This window comes from Onychostruthus taczanowskii, unplaced genomic scaffold, assembly GCF_017590055.1.
Source record: "Onychostruthus taczanowskii isolate IOZ18803 unplaced genomic scaffold, ASM1759005v1 scaffold92, whole genome shotgun sequence".
NCBI classification, from domain to species: Eukaryota; Metazoa; Chordata; class Aves; order Passeriformes; family Passeridae; genus Onychostruthus; species Onychostruthus taczanowskii.
The window spans coordinates 250,713-269,775 of record NW_024507213.1 but is presented as its reverse complement, the minus strand read 5'-3'; the positions used below and the strand labels follow the sequence as shown (position 1 = coordinate 269,775).

At 43.5% G+C, this 19,063-nt stretch overlaps 1 protein-coding gene across 1 annotated transcript in view; it reads right to left on the bottom strand.

Annotated features, from left to right (window-relative positions):
- Positions 1-19,063, bottom strand: part of MSH3 (mutS homolog 3) — a 94,022-nt gene that overhangs the window by 21,765 nt on the left and 53,194 nt on the right. The window contains exons 15-20 of the mRNA XM_041426660.1: positions 10,111-10,298; positions 7,369-7,537; positions 5,180-5,244; positions 3,873-3,989; positions 1,875-1,982; positions 21-135 (exon numbers count right to left, since the gene is read on the bottom strand). Of these exons, the coding sequence (XP_041282594.1) occupies positions 21-135; positions 1,875-1,982; positions 3,873-3,989; positions 5,180-5,244; positions 7,369-7,537; positions 10,111-10,298 (762 nt within the window). The remainder of the gene's footprint in view (positions 1-20; positions 136-1,874; positions 1,983-3,872; positions 3,990-5,179; positions 5,245-7,368; positions 7,538-10,110; positions 10,299-19,063) is intronic.

The window sequence follows — 19,063 nt, the reverse complement described above, 5'->3', positions numbered from 1 at the left end:
CTGAAGCTCTGGGTACTCACAGAAAGGCTGGTGGTGTTTGGAACATACTGATCCTGCTCCCCCAGCAGAACATCAATCACAGGGTGCCTCCCATTTTTTATGATTATTTCGCGACGATTGTCTTGCACAGTTGGTCTGCAAAAGAGGAAAGGTATCAGAGGGAAGGGATCAATCTCAGTGTTCTTTGTAACTGAATATGTGAAACTGCTGTGACTGAAGCCTGCAGGACTGTCACCTGTGACGTAAGGCTTTGTGGAAAAAAAATACGAATTATAAAAATTAATTACTGCCATCAAGTATTTCTAAGGAAAATATTTTCTAAAGAATACTTTCTCTGAGGAAAATAAAGCCACAGAATTTTAAGACTGGAAATCAACTATCACTTTGGGTCAGCTTCAAAGGGAAGATGTGGGGAGTGAGATTTTTCTTGGGCTGAAGAACGATAATGTGATTTAAAAGGAAAATGGAAATAAAATAAATGACATCTTACAAACTCAAAGCACTGGGGAAAGAGGCATAAACTGATAATGGTGGGGGGGTTTAGCACAAAGGTAATTCCAACAGCTGTACAGCTCAGATTACAGCAGTCTACGGACGGCGTTAGGCCTCATACCACCTCTTCAACAGCACCCTCTGCAATGAAATTCACTGAAAATCTGCAGAGTGACACTCAAGCAGCAGACGGTGACAACTGATAATGGTGGGGGGGTTTAGCACAAAGGTAATTCCAACAGCTGTACAGCTCAGATTACAGCAGTCTACGGACGGCGTTAGGCCTCATAACACCTCTTCAACAGCACCCTTCTGCAATGAAATTCACTGAGAATCAGCAGAGTGACACTCAAACAGCCCCGGAGTGCCCACAGCATCACCTGCAGCCCCACCTGGCTGCCCGAGAGCCCTGCTGAGCTGTGTGTGCCGAGCAGCACTCTGCACCAGGGGCTCCCCCCTGCCCAGCACCTCTGCCCTGACCCTGCCTCGGGCAGGGCCGCAGGAAACAGTCCTCACAAACCAAAACATTCCTCCAAAACAACACCACAGTCCGGGCTTTTCCCTCAGCAGCCCTCCAGGATTAATTATTGACACCTTCCCTGCAGCTGAGGTTGCATTGAGAAGTCTGCTTCCAACTAGTTTATAAGCCCTGAGCCACTCTGAAATGCAGTGAATTATTTACATTCTGCACAGTGAATTAATCAGACTTCAGTTTGTTTTCTCATCTGAGTACACCGACATAAGTGAGCAATTATTTTCAAAGAGATTTGGATAGAGAGGCACACAAGATCCCAAGAGCTCAGAAGTGATCAATATTATCTTTTAATGATGTATCAAAGCAGAGGTATTTGCAAGTGGATTTCTCTTCATCCCCCTACCCGTGTGTGGGTCTGGGGCAGAAGCAGCAGCTCAGCTCATCAGCCCTTACACGTGAGCCCAGCTGAGGCATCACCAGGGCTGGAGCTAATATTTACTATTAATTACCTGGGACACACCTTTCAAACACACCTCAGACACCCTAGACTCTAAGGTGTTAGAAAGATATCATAAACTCAGACTTGTCTGGGAATAAAAAACAGTAATTTTTAAAAGAAAGACATAAAAAAGGTCCAGCATTTATCTAAGTGTAAGTAAGATATAATCTACTGGTCTCAGGTCAAACAACAAACATTAGGATGGCAAATTGGAACTGCAATGTTTACAGATCTGCACTAAGGCCAGAAGTGTTGCTCTGCAACATCAGATTAAGTTGAAACTACTGTAAACATTTTTAATAGTGATTTTTATCACGGCACACATATTAAAGCATAATTTATTTTAAGTCCACTCTTATAATTCCGTATACAATCCGACGTAAAAATTAAAAATTAAACATTGATTACCTGCAGTAGTCTCCTTGCTTGGCCACCTGGGCCAATGAGAACAGGCAGTCCACAGTTGCTAGGTGACAAATGGCTTTAGACACGGGGTGATAATGTTCACTGAAACGGCTGCATCAAAACAGGGAAAAGTTACACAAAAGCAGCAAAAGAAATAATTCTGCACAAATACAAAGGGATTGTCAAAATGCACCCCATGCAAGCTCCTCACAGGGCTCCTGTGCTCTTTAAATCACCTTGAACCCAAATCTCCCAGCGGTGTATCAGACAGAACATGAGGACCTCAATCAAGGTGGACTTCACCTCCCAGTCTAACAGTGAATTATTTTTAAAGCACAGAAAATCAGGCAAAATTAAATTCATTAGATAGCTCATAAAGGGTCAGCAGTTGATGCCTGTTGCCTGAATGAGGTGTACAAAAATGCCACAATTTATCAGAATTTATACAGAATACCAGCAGCAGAATCCAGCTGTTGGTTCAGCCTCAACTGTAAATTACAGTGAAAGAAGAACCAAAGTAAGATTGTCTGAACAAAGGAGTTGTCTAAAATTTAATCAATTATGTATCTACAACAGAAAATTCAAGAATTCATTTTCAATTAATGGTGCTGCTTTCCCAGTACAATGAGGACATTATCAGGAGAACAGAGTTTTCAGTGGAGTTCATTCTCTTACTCCTCTGGAATTTCTTTTTTCCTCTCTCCTAGTCTCAAAGCTACAATATAGAATATGAAACCAGCAGGGGAGCAAAATTTAATAAACCAAGACATAAATGAATGGAGGGCTGGGAAAGAAGAGCACTTTCCCACACACAGGTCTTTCCTTTTTGTCTGCTGCTCTCCTGCAACACTCCTGAGAACAGACAAGTGAACATGGAGACAACACTTTTATAGTACTGCTAAGGAAACACAACTGGAGAAGTGTCAATTGGAATGTCTTTCCAGTTTCTACTCAATTTTCAGAATTTCTGGGTTCCTAATGGGAGGCAAATCCAGTGAGACAACTTGAGCAGGGACTTGTTAAGGTCTTGCAAACTAAAACTATCACTGCATGACAAGAGGAGCAATTTCAGCAGTTCTGCAATTCATACAAGTACAAAATAACAGATAATCAGGCAGCTGAAAAATTAAAGGCGTTCAGAAGTTCAGGAAGTATTTTTTAAACTCCCATTTTGAGGATCCTTTGGCTAAACAGGCAAATAACCCCACTAAAAACTCTGATCTCAGACAAACACATGGGCCAGATGTGAGGGACAACAAAACTCCCACCACTTTCTAACAAAATCTCATGGTCAGGGTGGAATACTAAATATAAACAGTAATAAAACTGCTGCATAATATTAATAAGTAATATAATAAAACCAATGAAATCCACTAGGTTCAGTTTCTGTTGTGATAAGGCACGAAATGATGACACAGACACTGCTGCTCTCGAGGGGAACAAAAAAGAAGAGCTTTATTTTCTGACTCCAACATTTATAGTTTTCCAAAGGTGACAGTGGATTGGAGGGTGACAGTGCCCCCTCTCCAATGCCACTGGACAGACCAAGGGTCCATCAATTCTCTCCACCTCCATGAAAGAATGCAAAACATAGGTTATTTACAGAACTGTGTGTGAGAAAGTTTGTTGAAAGAATGCAAACATCAGAAGGCTTAACAAAGTCTTACAAAATCAGAGCGACAAGTTTCACTCAGAGTCAGCTGTACTTTCAGATCGTTAATGCTGTGATATTATTTTTCAGAGTTTGGGAAACACCTTGTATACTTAATAGTGTGTTTTCACCAGAATTTTAAAAGGTAGAGACATCACTGCTGGTCTCAGGACTGGGGCTCAGAGGTCTTGCCCCCAAATGTTTTAAAAGGAAGAGCAGCATTTCAGCTGACCACCAGCCAAGCTGCTGTGGGCAATTATTCACGCCTTTATTTAGGAAACAAGTGTTTTCCTGCGGCCCTGCTGCTCGTGCTGTCTCACAGGGCAGGGCACAGGGGTGGAAGCACTCACTCCAGGAAGCACAGCCACTCAGCACTGCAGAGGAGGGCGAGCTGCTCGCGGAGCTGCTGCAGGGCTCGGTAGCTCTCTGTGACCAGCGGCGAGTGGAAGCGGCTGACGGCTTTGGTGCTGCACGGAGAGAGAGAGACACAGAGAGGGCTGCCTGGGATCAAGCTCACCAAGCAGGCAGCTGCACCACCCACACCCAAAACTGGACTCATTCTCCTCATCTCCTCCAGCCCTGTGTGCTGAAGGGAAGCTCTGCTGTTGGTGGCAGTGATGTCTGGGACGCCCTGCACCACCCAGGGCACACAGCCACACACACACACCAACAGATTCACTGCCAAGAGGAGAACTCCATCATAAGCCCGAAATAATCGTGGTTTATACAGATTGTCTTGATGGTTTTCACTGGAGATACTTGCTGTTTATTAATGTGTTTTCGTAAGGACTCAGTTTGGCACATCCAGGCATCCTTCTACAGAATCCAGATTAGCTGCAATTTGTTCACCGTGTTAATTCTGTCTGATCTGTGCACTTCTCAGTGTTAAAAGAAGTTTAATTAAAAGAGAACTGAGTGTTAATTCTTGCATAACTGAATAGAGCATCACAGCAGAGTTCAACTTAGGGAGAGATGCTCGCACATTACACTGTGGGGCTTGTAGAGAATTCAGCATTTATGTGGACATTGTAACTTTCAGGTATTCAAACCATTCAAATCATAAATCAAATGACTGAAAAGAAAAAAGCCAACTACATAAATCAGTACATCTCTGTTTCACCTGCTGGAAAATTATCCAAAATCAAGCTTATGTTAGACCAAGTACCAAAGCAAGAAGAACTGGTCTGAATGAGCAAATAAAATGATATTTTAAATGCACTGAATTTACCAAGATGCATAAGCAGATGTTTGCCCAGCTACTTTAATCTTTCTGAATAAAACAATAGCAATCAAAACTGGATGAAGGATTTGCATGTGCAAACTACAAAACTACAAGCACAACTGAATCAAAGGCCATAGATCTGACACCAGTACAGGCACCTTGAAGAACTGAATGAGTAATTCTGCTTTGAGGATGCACTGTGTAAAAGAACAGATGTTGTAACAAATCAATTCTTCTCAGCTTTGTTTGGTGGTTTGGTTTGTTTTTTTTTTAAGCAAGAGATTTACAGTTTGGTTGCATTTTCAGCTTAAAAAGCCCCCAATAAACCTTACCATGGGAAAATGAGAATGTGTATGTAATGAATTGTAATACCAAAACACCTCGTTTTTTCCTCTAAATTAAAACAGAACCAAACTTCAAAGACATTTTACATACCTGCTAACCATAACCCAGTCAGATGGCACAGATGATTTATGGGAATTCTTGACTTCTATCAAAAACTGAAATAACAGAAACATCATGTCACACACCATGGGAAGACCAGAGAATCGGAATCATCTGCAAGCACCAGAGGAAAACCAGGCTCAGCCTGCAGAGAAGGAGCAGCCCAGAAGGGAATGCTCTTTTTTTCCCCAGAAGAAGCTGGGGTTATGACACACACACGACCCTCCTGCACCTGCAGAACTTGGCTGCAGGTTGGAGCGAGCTCGGGGTCACGCGGGGAGAAGCAGCAGCAGTGCCAGGGCGCACTGAGATCTGCGTGACGCGCTCGTTTCACTTGATTCATGTCAGCTATCTCTGCAACAACAGCCCGAGGTCCTGGGTGTCAGAGAGTGGAGGCAGTCTCACGTCACAGAATTCAGCTGGAAAACAGATTTCCTGCAGAGATTAGGTTAACACAGAGCCTGACCACATTTACAAGACCCACGTCTGGCAAAATTTCTCCATTGTAGATAATGGGATTTAGATAGAAACTTCCAGAGGAGCCAGCAGTCATCCCCAAGAACAAACAGGGATAACAATCCTAACACAGGAATAGAGCAAGGACAGGGTGCACTAATTCTTCCTTCACCCACAGCACTTCCAAGGTATTTCTCTGTTGTGAAGGAGCATTTGAATTTCACATCTATCAGGGTGCTACAAGAACACAGGAAGAATAAAACATACAGATCTGAGGAAGAAAGAGCTCAAATCCAATGAATTCCTTTTCTAGTCCTGCGTTCTATTCCTCCAATACAACTTTATTTCCATTACTTCCATTCCTCTGACATCTTCCTTTTCCTCACTGACCATATTCTCTGACCCCTCTCTGCTGCCTCTTTTGGTGTCTGCTGAACACTCTCACCAGATGTCATCAAGTAAGAGCTATTCCCAGCCTCTGCAGCTCCTTTCATCAAGGCATATCTCTGTCTGCAGAGGTTTCTGCCCTGCTGCAAAGGCCTCCTCCCTCAAATGTGAGCAGGGACTGCTGCCTCAGGAACCACTTTTCAGGACCTGCTCAGATGCTCTCCTCCCTTTGATCAGTTCCTCTCTTTTCCTGTACTTCACAAAGATGGCAGCTATTAACCCAGCCTCCCTGAGAGAGACCTTTCAGATCCTGCTCTCCCCTGCCTCAGACAAAATTCAAACACACTTTTCCACTTTTCCTTTGGATTTCAGCCTCTGTGCTGACAGCCCACCCAACTCCTGGGCCGTGTGTTTCCTGTTCTCAGCTTCACCCTCAACAGGAACATCCACCTTCAGCTCTTTATCAAAGGCTGCTCTCTCTAATTCATCCCTTCCTCATTTTCAGCAGTGTCTGTTTCCTTCCTCCTGTGTCTTTTGGATCTTTCTCAGCTTCCAAAGTGCCCCACAGGCAAATTCCAGCCCCTTCCCTCCCTGTCCTCACCCACTCCTCTCCTCTGCTCACAACTCTCACTCTGTTTCCTAACTCCTTCCTTTCCCCAGTTTTCTGTTTCAGAGTTTTTCCCAGCTTCCTCCTCTCAGTTCCAGAGGACAACGCTGGCAGTGCCACCTGACTGCTCCTTTCAGTTTCCCCACAAACGTGGCAGGGCCTGCTGTCTCTGTTTTTCACCACAGAGCCTCTCAGCTCGCTGGATCACATCCTGCCCACACTTGTGCAGCATCCACGAGCAAAAGTTCCAGTCCAGAACACCATTTCCGAGAATTGGAACTAAAACAACACTTATCACTCTTTAATACTGTTCCCTCTTCTCTCCCATCTTTCAAATTACAGTCTGACTCAGTACTCAGAAATCCTTTCACCATTCTTCAAATTAACCAAATGCTGTGCTTCCTGGTTCTCTGAGAGTATTCCAGTACTTAATAGCCATACAATTAACCTTGGAAGTATGTGTTTTTACACAGACAGAAAAGCAAAGCATTACTGAACCAAATTCAACTGCACTAATGTGCTCCTATTATTTAAGTCACTGAAGTGATTGACTTAACAAATAAAGGAGTCACACGGCAAGAAAGCTGCTCTTCAAAGTTGTACAAAAGATTGTAGTCAAATGCCCTCATGAAGCACCACACTCAGTGAATAGAGCTCCAGCTAGGTCCCGCTTTTAAGCTATTTTCTAGGCAAGGATGGGTACAGTCATACATAATAAACCCCACAGTACCTCTTGACCCGAAACTGCAACATACTCTGCAGAAGGGTTCTTAATCTGTTTACGAATATCCGGCAGATGCAAGTGGATTTTGGAAAGCACATCCTGGATCTCCTCCTTTTTCTTTCGGATGGCAGGGAAGTCCGTCAGGTCCTTGAACAACTGGGTTTTGTCTCCAGTCCTATCCGTAAGAAATGCAAGGTAAAACAAAGGCAAAAAGAGAGAGACAGACCTCAGTTCTACCAGCTGCATCCTTGCTGTGCTGTTTTTATTTGTTGGAACACGACTCCCCTCTGAGTACAGATTTTGAGGTGCTGGGTCATAGCACAGCCCACGTGCTCACGACAGGAGCAGAAAGGCACTTTGTATACAGAGCACCCCAAGTGCTGACAACACCTGCACCGCAGTTACAGGTGAAGCCTCAGGTGATTTCTCCATGCTGTGAACACGGATTTTCAACACATTTAGAATCTGGCCAGATTTGGGCATTTTTTTGTAAGGATTGCATGGAAACATCCCCCTCTCAAGGCCCTCATCGAAGCAGAATGCCATCAGTGCTTTCCCAGAGCAGCTTCCTTCTTTTGTCCAGAAAAGATTACCCAGAATACTTGTAAGCACATGCAAAACAATGCCCTTTTCTAGTTTCAGTGCCAGAAAAAATGACAGAACTGTTTTGGCAGCAGTAGCTCAGGCCAGGATTCAAACCTGAAACAAGCAATGCCATTCAAATGGTTAAAACTGAACTAGCAATTAAAAATACAGCTGTCAACAAAAACAACAAAAAATTTAACTTACCCTAATATCAGGCAAACAATAGAAAAGCACTATGATCAGCCCTAAGTTAATTGCAATATAACTTTGCATTTTAGAGCCAATACAGAACTCTGCAAGTTAATTATATAATTACCTTGAAAACTAATATGTGGAGAGCAAGTAATTAGCCAGCTGAAAGTATTACAACATGGAAGTAATAACGAAATCTAATATTCTACTTACTCCACTGCCCCTTGGCCTGCAAATGGAGCTGCAGCTGGAGCCAGTGGCAAGGCAGGTAGCACAGAGCTGAGCTTTGGCTGTGCACTCCTTCCTCGTTGGGATTACATAAGTGACAGTGAGGATGCCATTTTAAAGTACAATTCTAATTTTTAGAAACGATTTCGTGCTAATTGGACTGGTTTCCATGGGAATGCAAGGCAAAAAAAAAAAAAAAGATCCCTAGTAGCCAGCAGCTGATTTTGAAGACTGTCACTGCTATGTGATGCCTACAAAAAATTGTAACGTTGACAGTTTCAAAAAACACAAATCCCAAAATCTCAACCACCCTGCTAAAAAAAACCAAAACCTGGAGAAAGGGATGCTTTCCAGAACAATTACAGGATTTTATCCATACCTCATAACAAAAATAACACGGGATGCAGTCTCTGCACAAGTGTGTGTGTGCATGGAAGGATGTGGGCAGAAGCCAAGATTTTGATGAAACAAATGTTTCTGAGTGAAAATAATACCACCATTACATTTACATTTGAGATATATAAAGGCCAGAAAGTAAGTTGGCTTAATCATTCTGAATAAATGTAAATACAATATACCCATTCTACAGATCATTTATATCTTGTATACTATTCCAGCCATTGTTAGTACAGTGACAGAAGAAAACACCCCATGTTTTGAAACTACCTACACTAAATCTGGTATAATTTAGATTGGTATAATTTAGATACAGTCTGTTTTGGCACAAACTGTCACAACTATAATTGGGCAGCAGGCATCAGCAGAAATCCCACCTTGCCAATGGGCAGAGGAAATCCTTCTGCCCCTCTCAACTTCTAAATTTATACACCTTGGGTCCACCTCTAAATCAGAAGCAAATAAATTAAAGGTCTAGGCTTTGTTTCTTAGATTTATTTTTCAATCTGAGTTTGGAAAAGATAAAAAATGTTTTATAAATGAAGTGGATTTTTGTTTTTTTTGGTCTGTTCTGAATGTAAAAGTTAAGACTATGCTGCCCCCATATAAAAACAACACACTAAACTTTCTGCCACAACCTCAGCAAAGAATCCAGGGATAACAGGGGAGAGCAGTGCTTCAGAACAAACAGTACACAGCAAATTATTAAGAGATATTCTCCAATATAATGTGTAATAATTCCAACCTAGCATCTTCTTCCTCTGTCTTTTTTTCTTCATGGACCAACAGTGGACACAATTAAGACAAAAAAGGGCAGACAGCTTTGATGAATTCTCACAAAAACAGTGGAAGGCATATTGCTTACAGCAGAGCTGTCCCTCTGCTGAAGGTCAAGGGCTTTGATGAATTCTCACAAAAACAGTGGAAGGCATATCGCTGACAGCAGAGCTGCCCCTCTGCTGAAGGTCAAGTCTCTCTTCAAAAGGAATAGCTTCTCTTAAAAAAAAATTAATTAGAAAGCTGTTGAACCAATTAACGTAATGAGAAACATATTTTCCTGTAAATTCATCACCCAAAACAGGTGAGAAACTTCAAAAATATCGTTCAGCTTAAGGTAGACATTCACTAGGCAAAATACTGCCTCTCCTAGTTTAACTTTTAAAAAGGAATGTAAGCCATAGGTAACAACAACCTCTGCTTTAAATAACAGGAACTGTGCCCACATAAATATGAAACAAAATTACAAAACTGAGGTGCATTAAACCAAGAGGCACAATTTGCACAACTGACCACATTTGCTCAGAAGGGCTATGAGGCACAGAAGAATCATGTACTTTCTCTACTTACTTGGCTGCTTCTTCATTAAGGATCTTTAAATACAGTTTTACTGGAGAGAGAAGGTCTGGGATTTCCAGCAGTGCATTTTTTAACAGAGGAGACCTCACATGGGATTGTATGACTGGGACAAAAGCTTGAATTTCCACGTCCAGACGAGACAGGGTGCTGACTATCAAGAAGAACTCCTGGGTAGAGCACTGAGAAAGGAAGGAACATCTGAATCACTACAATCCATTACATTTGCACTAACGGGTTCCTCTGCTGTTCCAAAATGTGACAGCGTGCAAATAAAATGCATGGACAGTAACAGAGCTGCACCATCTTGCCCCACTAAATTAGGGGGGTTAATTAACCACACCAGTTGTCCCCACACTTGTCCTCAGGATTTTGCCAAGAGCTGATCTCCAGTGCTCCTGTTGCTGGGGGCAGATGTGCACACAAAAGCAGGAAAAGGGGCAATAAGGTGCAAAAAAAGGCAGGTTGGGTGATGTCAGGAGCACCACACCTTGTCCACATTGCCCTGTGCACCCCAGGGCAGGGCTGGAAAGGCAAGGCCAGGCACACACGGGGAGAGACTGGGAACACAGGGAGGAGAAGGAAAAAACACAGATGTCGGGGTCCGCTGTTGTGTGTCTCTGCCCCGACACGGGGACAGTGGTTCTGGGCGGCCGCGATTGCGAAGGATGAGTCTGCCCTCTCAGATTTTCGGTCTTCAGTTCTGTTTATTATCTCTTATCTACAAAGTTTTCTCTCTGCCCAGCCGAGGCCCGCTCAGCAGGACAGTCGAGTGCACTCTCCCCCGCCCACAGGGCGGCTGTGTCTTTTATAGTAAAAATTACGTGTGCCATATTTACCTTTATTTCCCAATACTATTCACCCTTATAGACAAGTGTACCTTCCCCCTGAACCAATCCCCAAGTGCCAACATCACCACACAAAATGGAAGACATGAAGAAGGAAGAAGAACACAGGACCACGCCCTGAATCCTCCATCTTGCCTTCATGACCCCCCTGTACCTATTTTTCTAAAATTTATATTTCCCTCCATAAATGTACCATTCACACCCAAGAAGCTCTCATTTCCTCCTTCACAGGTTCTTCTCCTTTTGATGGATCGAAATCCAACCACCAAACCCTTTTGGCAGCATTCCAGGGTTTGCGAGCCCCCCAGGGGCTCCCCTGGTGTCTCTGCACATCCACAGTGATGTGCTGAGATCCCACACACAGAGAAAGGGAAAACTGCTGAAAGTGCTTGGACAGCTTGGGCTCCGCCAGCCCTGCCTGGGGGCACAGGAGACACAGCAGCCCACTCCTCATCCTCTCCTCAGCACAAGGGAAGGCAGCCAGCCAGGGCATCCTCTGCCTGCAGCTTCTCCAGAAGGGAACACGCCAGGACCAAGCACACACACAGCCCTGCCCGAGCCTGCTTTGGGGCTCTCCAGGGCAGGAGCACGCTGCCTCCTTACAGCAGCTCCTCAGCTGAGGCAGCAGCTGCAGAAGAGACCCTCCTGTGCCCCCTGAACCACCCGTGCTCTGCCCGGGGGTGCTGGATGCTCCCCGGTGCCAGCACAGCCTGTCACCTTCATCTCCTGCTCAGGAAGGGCTTTTTGGGCACTGCCCAGCCCTCCTGCACACTGCCAGTGCCCCCCAGGCATGCTGGCTCTGCCATGCTCCCTGCAGCGCTGCCTGTGCATGTGTGCTGCACCTCAGCTGCACAGCACGGTGCGAAAAGCGCCAATCACTTGGTTTTTTTAAATTTTAAAAATTTAATGTCATATAATCAGAATAATAAAGTTTGAACAGTTGAGGTTAGGACAATGTGAGACAATAAAAACAAAGAGTTACAGACGTCTGGGTGCCTTTTTCTGGGCAACACAAGCCCGAAAAAGGACCCCCATTAACAGAGGATTAACCCTTAAAAAACCAGCCTCTGGCATATTCATACATCCCATACATGATGTATAAATTCCATTCAAACACAGGATTCTGTCTGGTCACTGTCAGCTTTTTCCTCTTAATCCTCATGCCGTCTTACTGTCTGAGGTGGGAAGAAGTTAATTTTCTGCTGATAAGGGAGCAATAAATTCCCTTTCTCTAAAAGATTTAGGTGTCCTGTGGCTGCTGTCTGGTGCGAGTCCTTTCTTAAAAAAATATCTTACATAGCATAGTTCTGTTTTAACATTCTGTTATAACCTAAACCAGTATTTAATAGTTAATTTAATACTTAAGAAAATTAATACAGCATAACTTTCTAACATAACACATACAATATTCATTGTAATCCTTGCGAAAAGCCAATCACAAAATACACATTTTTCACAACGGGCACACCAGGGCTCACAAACCCTGCTGAATTCACTCACCCTCCTAGGACATTCTGGCCTCACACAGCTGGAAAAAGGGTGACCATAAATAATTAGGCTGGTATTTTTTCCTGTTTTACTGATCTGTGGGAACATTCCTCCTTCAGCCTTCTAAAATTCTCCCATCAGTCAACAAACAACGCTGAAAGAAAACCAGTTTATTTTCCTCACCTGAGGATGCAAGGAAGGCAGGATGTCTGCCAATATTCTTTGTCTGCCACATCCTTCTGTTCCAACTTTTTTTTTTCTCTTCTACCACAGCAATCTAGAATTTAATTTCTGGGCAGGACTGCATGGTGACCAGCACAACACTGCTCACAGAAGAGGCAGTGAATCACTATTTCATAGAACACATCTACATTTTTATTTTGTCATCCGTTGTCTTTTAATTTCTCCCCAGAAGGAATTTTTTCTTTTTTCCTTCTCACACTGAAATGCAAGAATTAAGGCAATTCTCTCATTTATTACACTGCAGTTATTCCCAAGGAATAACTGTACCCAAATGCAGAACCAAGTATTAGCCAAAATGCAATTTAACCACAGTTAGGAATTCAGGAGGGCTACAGACACTGTGCCCTGAATGTTCCTGGAAAACCTAAGCTCATCTATTTTACAGAACCACAGAGTTCTGTGGGACAGAACCTATTAGCAGGTTTCCCTGCAAATACTCCAGTTTTTCTGTTGTTATTTTCTTTTTGCCTGCTCTCAGGCCTATACATTCCAAGATACTGTGTGCTTACCACTAACCCAAAAATGCAACAATGATCATAATGTAAAAGTGCTACCAGACAGCACAATTTTCCTTTCCACTGAATTAATCCAAGTATCTCCAGTTTTATTCCTTTGTATTACACTAACTGCACTGTTTCATTACTGTTAACACCCTTAAAATACCTCTAAGCCTTCTGTTCTCCTTTAATCATCAATTTAACCAAAAAAAAAAAAAAAAAAAAAAAAAAAAAAAAATTAAAAAAAAAAAAAAAAAAAAAAAAAAAAAAAAAAAAGGGTCTTTTAGTCTTGCTTCAGAAACAATCCATTATTCTGCCTCATGAAAACTTTGGGTTTCCTCTGCACTGGCTGCAATTTATCATCATCTTTCTGATAATCTGGAACTTACTGCTTCTATCTTGCAACAAAATTTAACAAAACAACAAAGGAGTAAATATGCCAACAGTGTCTGAAGTCAGAGCACAGAGGAAAGGCCAGGAACTGTAAACAAATGACAAATCCCAGCCTGGACTCCAAGTCAAATAAACCACAGAGCCCTGAGGATGAGGATGAGGGATGCAATCCTGCCAGGCTTCTCGGAGTGCCCAGGAGGCAGCAGGGTGACCCACAGCACAGGAGAATGAGCAAACGTGCACCCCAGAAATGCACCAGCTCCTCGGGGGACTTCATCAGCGTGGGGGGCTTCAATTGTTCTTTTTCTACAGAAGGAAAAACAGGGAAAACACCTGCAGGAGGGTGGGAAAGGGAGGTGCTGGTGGGGGCAGGTGGGAACACCTGGCTGAGGTGTTTGCAAGGCTGGTGAGGCTGCACTAGGAGGGGAAAGCTGCATTTCAGGGCACCTAAAACAAGCCCTGCAGTTACCAGGTCTGTCAGGAGATGGTTAATAGACATTCCTAAGTTCCTCACAGAGACTCTGATGGCCCACAGGACATGGTAAGAGTCACCCAGAGAGTTAAAACCCGTTTGGTTCTGCGGCTGCAGACCTAAGAGAAAGGGAAATTCACCCTGTTTTACTGCAAGCAGCCTTGCTGAACAGTGTCCCCAAGAATGGGGTGGACACAGCTCTTCTGTGCTTATTCCCTGATCCTGCTCCCCCCTGCTCCATGCCAGTAACACTGCAGGACTTTTTGCATGTAAAATTTAATTCCTCCCCTGCAGAAATGTCTCCCCTCCATTGAGCAAACACATAACTTGGAACAGACTCATCCAAATAACTCTGAAAATCTGGGCTCCATTACAGTGGGACCAATTCCATTCAAATCCTAGGTAACCTCACAAAGATACAGACTGTGTTATAAATTGCAAGCTTTTAAAATACAGTGAAAATTGTTTACATAAAGCAGGATTACCAGTCTTGCATTCACAGAAGATTCCCACAAGCTGATCCAATGCTATTTTTGAAGCCTGCTTTTGAGAGGACAGCAATGACAGCCATAACTTCTCTGGCACTGGAGAAATAACCTCAGAGCTGACAGTGATGCCAAACAACAGTTTCAACCAGCAGTTTATCAAACTGTTCTGAAAATGGATGCAGGAAAGATCACAGAGCTCTGACACCCTCTCAGCAACACTGACAGCAATTCAGCCCAGTTTGCATTACTGGAATTGTTTCCAACAGAGACCCACAGCCAGCAGCCACTAACCACTTTTATCTCCAAGCTGAAAGTCTTTCAAATTTAAACAAATACGGCTGTCTAAATGCAATATACATTTATCACTCATTTCAAATTGTAATTCCTACTTTTATCTCTTTAGCATAGGGAGCAGACTTAGGTTTGGGAGAAATGAGGTATTTAAGATTATTAGGTCCTCTTGTTATGACTTTGTATTAATCAGCTTAACAGGGAGCAGTTTGCTCGAATCACCACTTAGCATTGCAAACTTAAAAATATCTGTGATGAAGACTCTTTAAAAGATTAAAAGTGTAGTATAAGCAAGATGTGCATGATGTTACCATAGCAGGAAAAAAAAAAAAAGTGAAAATTCAAGGTAAATGTAAACCGAAGTCAAAGGATTATGGTATGGGGAAAGTGCATCTAAAATGTATTTACTAATAGTATACAAATAGTAACTATTTTCTTCACTGAAATTTTAACACTTGGCACCCAGCTGAGCTGCACCCTTGTGCTCTGAGGAGGTGTCCCAGAAACAGTGAAATACTCACTGAAAAGAGAATTTATTGCTCCCTTATCAGAAGAAACTAACTTCTTCCCAGCTTGCTCAGCCATGATGCTGTCAGGATTCAGAGGAAGAAGCTGACACTGACCAGACAGAATCCTGTCTTTGAATGGAATTTGTGCATCATGTGTGAGGTGTATGAATATGAAATGGGCTATTGCTTTTAAGGGTTAATCCTCTGTTAAGGGATGTTTTTTTTTGGGCTTATTTTGCCCAGACAGAGGTACCTGGCCTGTGTGTAACTCTTTGTTTTTATTGTCTTGTATTGTCCTAAATCCCAATTGTTCAAATTTTTATTACTCTAATTATATTACTGTTTTTATATCCATTTTATTACCATTAAACTTTTAAAATTTTAAAACCAAGTGACTGGTATTTTTTTCACAGAGGGGAAACACATTTAGACCATGCTGCTGGATTTTTAAACTCAGCTCACTTTGGAATTAAATTAAGCTACGCAGGAAACTCGCGCGGGGATAGCCAGAGCTGTGACACTGCAGAAAATCCAACAAACCCCCAAAGAGTGAAAAGGGCACACAGGCAGCACCTGCCTGCTCCACTCTGCTCAGGTGAGCAGCCAGGCAGGGACAGCACTCCTTCAGAGCCTGAGCCACACCTGAGCAGGTTTTCCTGTTTTCCCACCTGCTCCCAAGGAACTGAGAATGAGAGAGAGCCCGGGGCAGGACAAACTGAAAGGATGCTGCACTACACGTGGTGGCAAGGTTTGATTATTGCTCTCCCTCCTTAGGTAAACAGCTCCCCTTTAATCTGTTTTGTATGTCTCATGGCCAATTGTTATGATAATTCCGTCGGTGACTGTGCTTTAGTCAAAAAGTAATGTTTATTGAGCAAAGGGTACAAATAAGATAAACACTTGTGGGTTGAGCCTGTGTAAATATTTATCTTCTGAAACACACTGGAAACACAGACATGAAAACAGCAAGAAACATCAGGTTGGCCCTGTAGGACACATTTCTGAAAGTGCAAATGGCATGTTTACTCTGTACTGGTTGTAAAACCTGCTCAAACATTGGCCACTGACCCTCTTTTGCCAAGCTCCAAGGCAAGGCTGAGCAGTCTCCACTTGAACTGAGGCAAAAAAAGGAGGGGTCCTGGCATTTTTATTTCCCACTGGTGCCAGAAGGAAATGCCTGTGGTGCAAACTGTGCCGGGTGATTTGGTGATCCTCCTCCGAGCACCACCTCTGCCACCAAGGTGATTCTGACCAGCTCCAGGCACCACTGAGACAAAACTCAGCAAAATTCTCTGTCCCTCAGATTCCCTTGCAGCCAGCTTCTGAGTGCTGCCCAGAAGTGTTCATCCCTTCCATCTGCAGCCTCCTTTCTTCTCCCAGAGAGCAGCGAGGCCCCTCTGCAGTGGAGAGCATCTCTGCCTGGCGAGGTGTCAAGTGCTGCACCTGCACAAACTGAGAGCAGCTCCCCTCTCCATGGCAACTGCAGCACTGCTCTTGCCTCCTTAACCACTCCCTCAGTCCTTTTTCCAGGCTGGGACAAAACCACAGCTGAACTGTGATCCCCAAGGTAATACCTAATTCCCACTAAAAATGCTGCTCTAATTCCAGAGTGGTTGCGGCTGGGGTAAATCACATACAGGTCTTGGTGGTTTGAGGCAATGGGAACTTGTGATGGGCCAGGTTAGCAATTCCCAGTTTGAATTATGTTATCAGATACAACTTCTTAGCAGGCTTACAAAAACAAAAAACAAAAAAAAATAAAGGGGAATAACTCAGACCAGGAAAACAGACAGTGATGTTCTTGACCACAGAAGTTCCCATCAGGATGCTTTGCCTTGCAGACCATTTTTCTGCCTTCACTTCATTTTCTCCAGAGGTTACTGGTGCACAGGCCTTTGCACAATACAATTCCTGCAGTGGCTGACCTGAATGTAAAACACATTCCAAGGAATGTTTAAAATGACTGAGACACCCCAGCTATCTCTGTTCACTTCAGAGACTCCTTGTACAGCACACCTCCTCAAGTAATGACTTGACTGAAGTACAAAGGGCCTGCAGGATGAAATGCCTGTCACATTCACCTATTTTTCCTGCAGCTGACACTGAACTAACAAGCACATTCCTTCAGCGAAGCCATCAGAGTGTTCCACTCTGAGTCTTGGATCCCTTAATGGAACGAAATGGCACTGAACCTAATTTTGAGCACGTGGGAGATGGACATCTGGAATTAACAGAGCTGGAAAGGGTTCTGTAGTAGGAACTGAAATGGCAACATTCACTGGGGGAAACACAGAAAGATCCAAGAAGCCCAGTTACTCCATGTTCTTGAATACTTATCTGCCTTGCTGGGACCTCTCTTCAGAATCAGCTTCCCAGAGTTTGCTTTTGATTCTTTATTGGAAACAGACCCTGCTCTCTCAGGGACACTGCCATCTCCTCAAAGTCCTACAGGTCTTCAGGGGTTACTCAGTGCTTCAGGTGCTCCCCAGAATGCTCTGCACAGCCCAGGCTTTTTCCAGGGGAAGCAAATCCATCACATTAGGAGTGTGTGCTTAGAGCTTTCCCCCCTCATTTACCCTTTTTAGGGAGTCTGCTGGAGCATTTCTCCTCTCCTGCAGCTTCTTTCCAATATCTGACTCACTAAACACATCTTCATGCTGCAGTGGCTGCTGTTCAGACAATCTGCATTGTCACCTCATCCCAAAAACCACAGGAAAATCCAGGGTCTCTGCATGGCTCCACCTAAAATGAGCTAAAGCTGAGAAAGGCAAGCAGCTCTACAGCAGGGAGGGACATCTGAAGAAATAAGTACCTACAGAAAATAAAGCAAAACCAAACAACCAAAGCAAAACCCCACAGGGCAGCAGCAGAGCAGTTCCAGGACGTTGTGAAATGCAGATATATTCCTAGAAACAGTACTGTGTATGAACCTGAAATTAGTTAAACCATTAAAAAGTGAATTATCTAATTCCTGGGCAGTTGTTTGGACAAAGAAACCCAACAATTTCATTATGTGAATGTGGTATACTTCAGAGGATGGGCAAAGTGGTGCACACTCCCTCTTTTCAAAACCCTCCTTATGGCAGGACCTCTGTATCCATCCCCTGAAACACACAAGCCCTTCCAAGAGCCAAGCACTGCAGGCCTTGAAAAACTGCATAAAAACTGAGTTTCAGCTTTTCAGACACAGGAAAACGTTATGCTGTACCATCCAAAAAATTTCAACTTTGCTCTCATTCTACACACCTATTCCCCTATTGAAAAAAAAACCTGTCAAAACCTCTAAGTAGAGCAGTGAAATAAAAGAATATGAAGTGCTCCACAGGTGCCATTGGCACATTAATCTGCCTCAGCTAAGAACTGTCAGTGTCTCATCTCTCATAAGTGATTCTTATTAAAATGTGGACCTGAGGTCCAAGCCAGGGAGTTTATAAGCAAACCAACATCCACTTGCAAACAGCCAGCAGCAGCCAAGTGGTTCCACCTGCATGTGTGAGCTTAGATAAGCACATGGAATGCAAAGCTTTGGTTTAAAGGCAAACAAGAGCTCGTGGCAGAAGGGTCTGCTGCACCATCCCTCCTCCCTGAATCCAGACACTAAATCAAGAGTACTGCACATGTTTGCCTGTTACCACTGGCAGTCCAAAGCATGTGCTACAGAACCCTACCCAGACACTTCTTCTACCAGCATATCACTGATCACAAACCAAGATTTCAC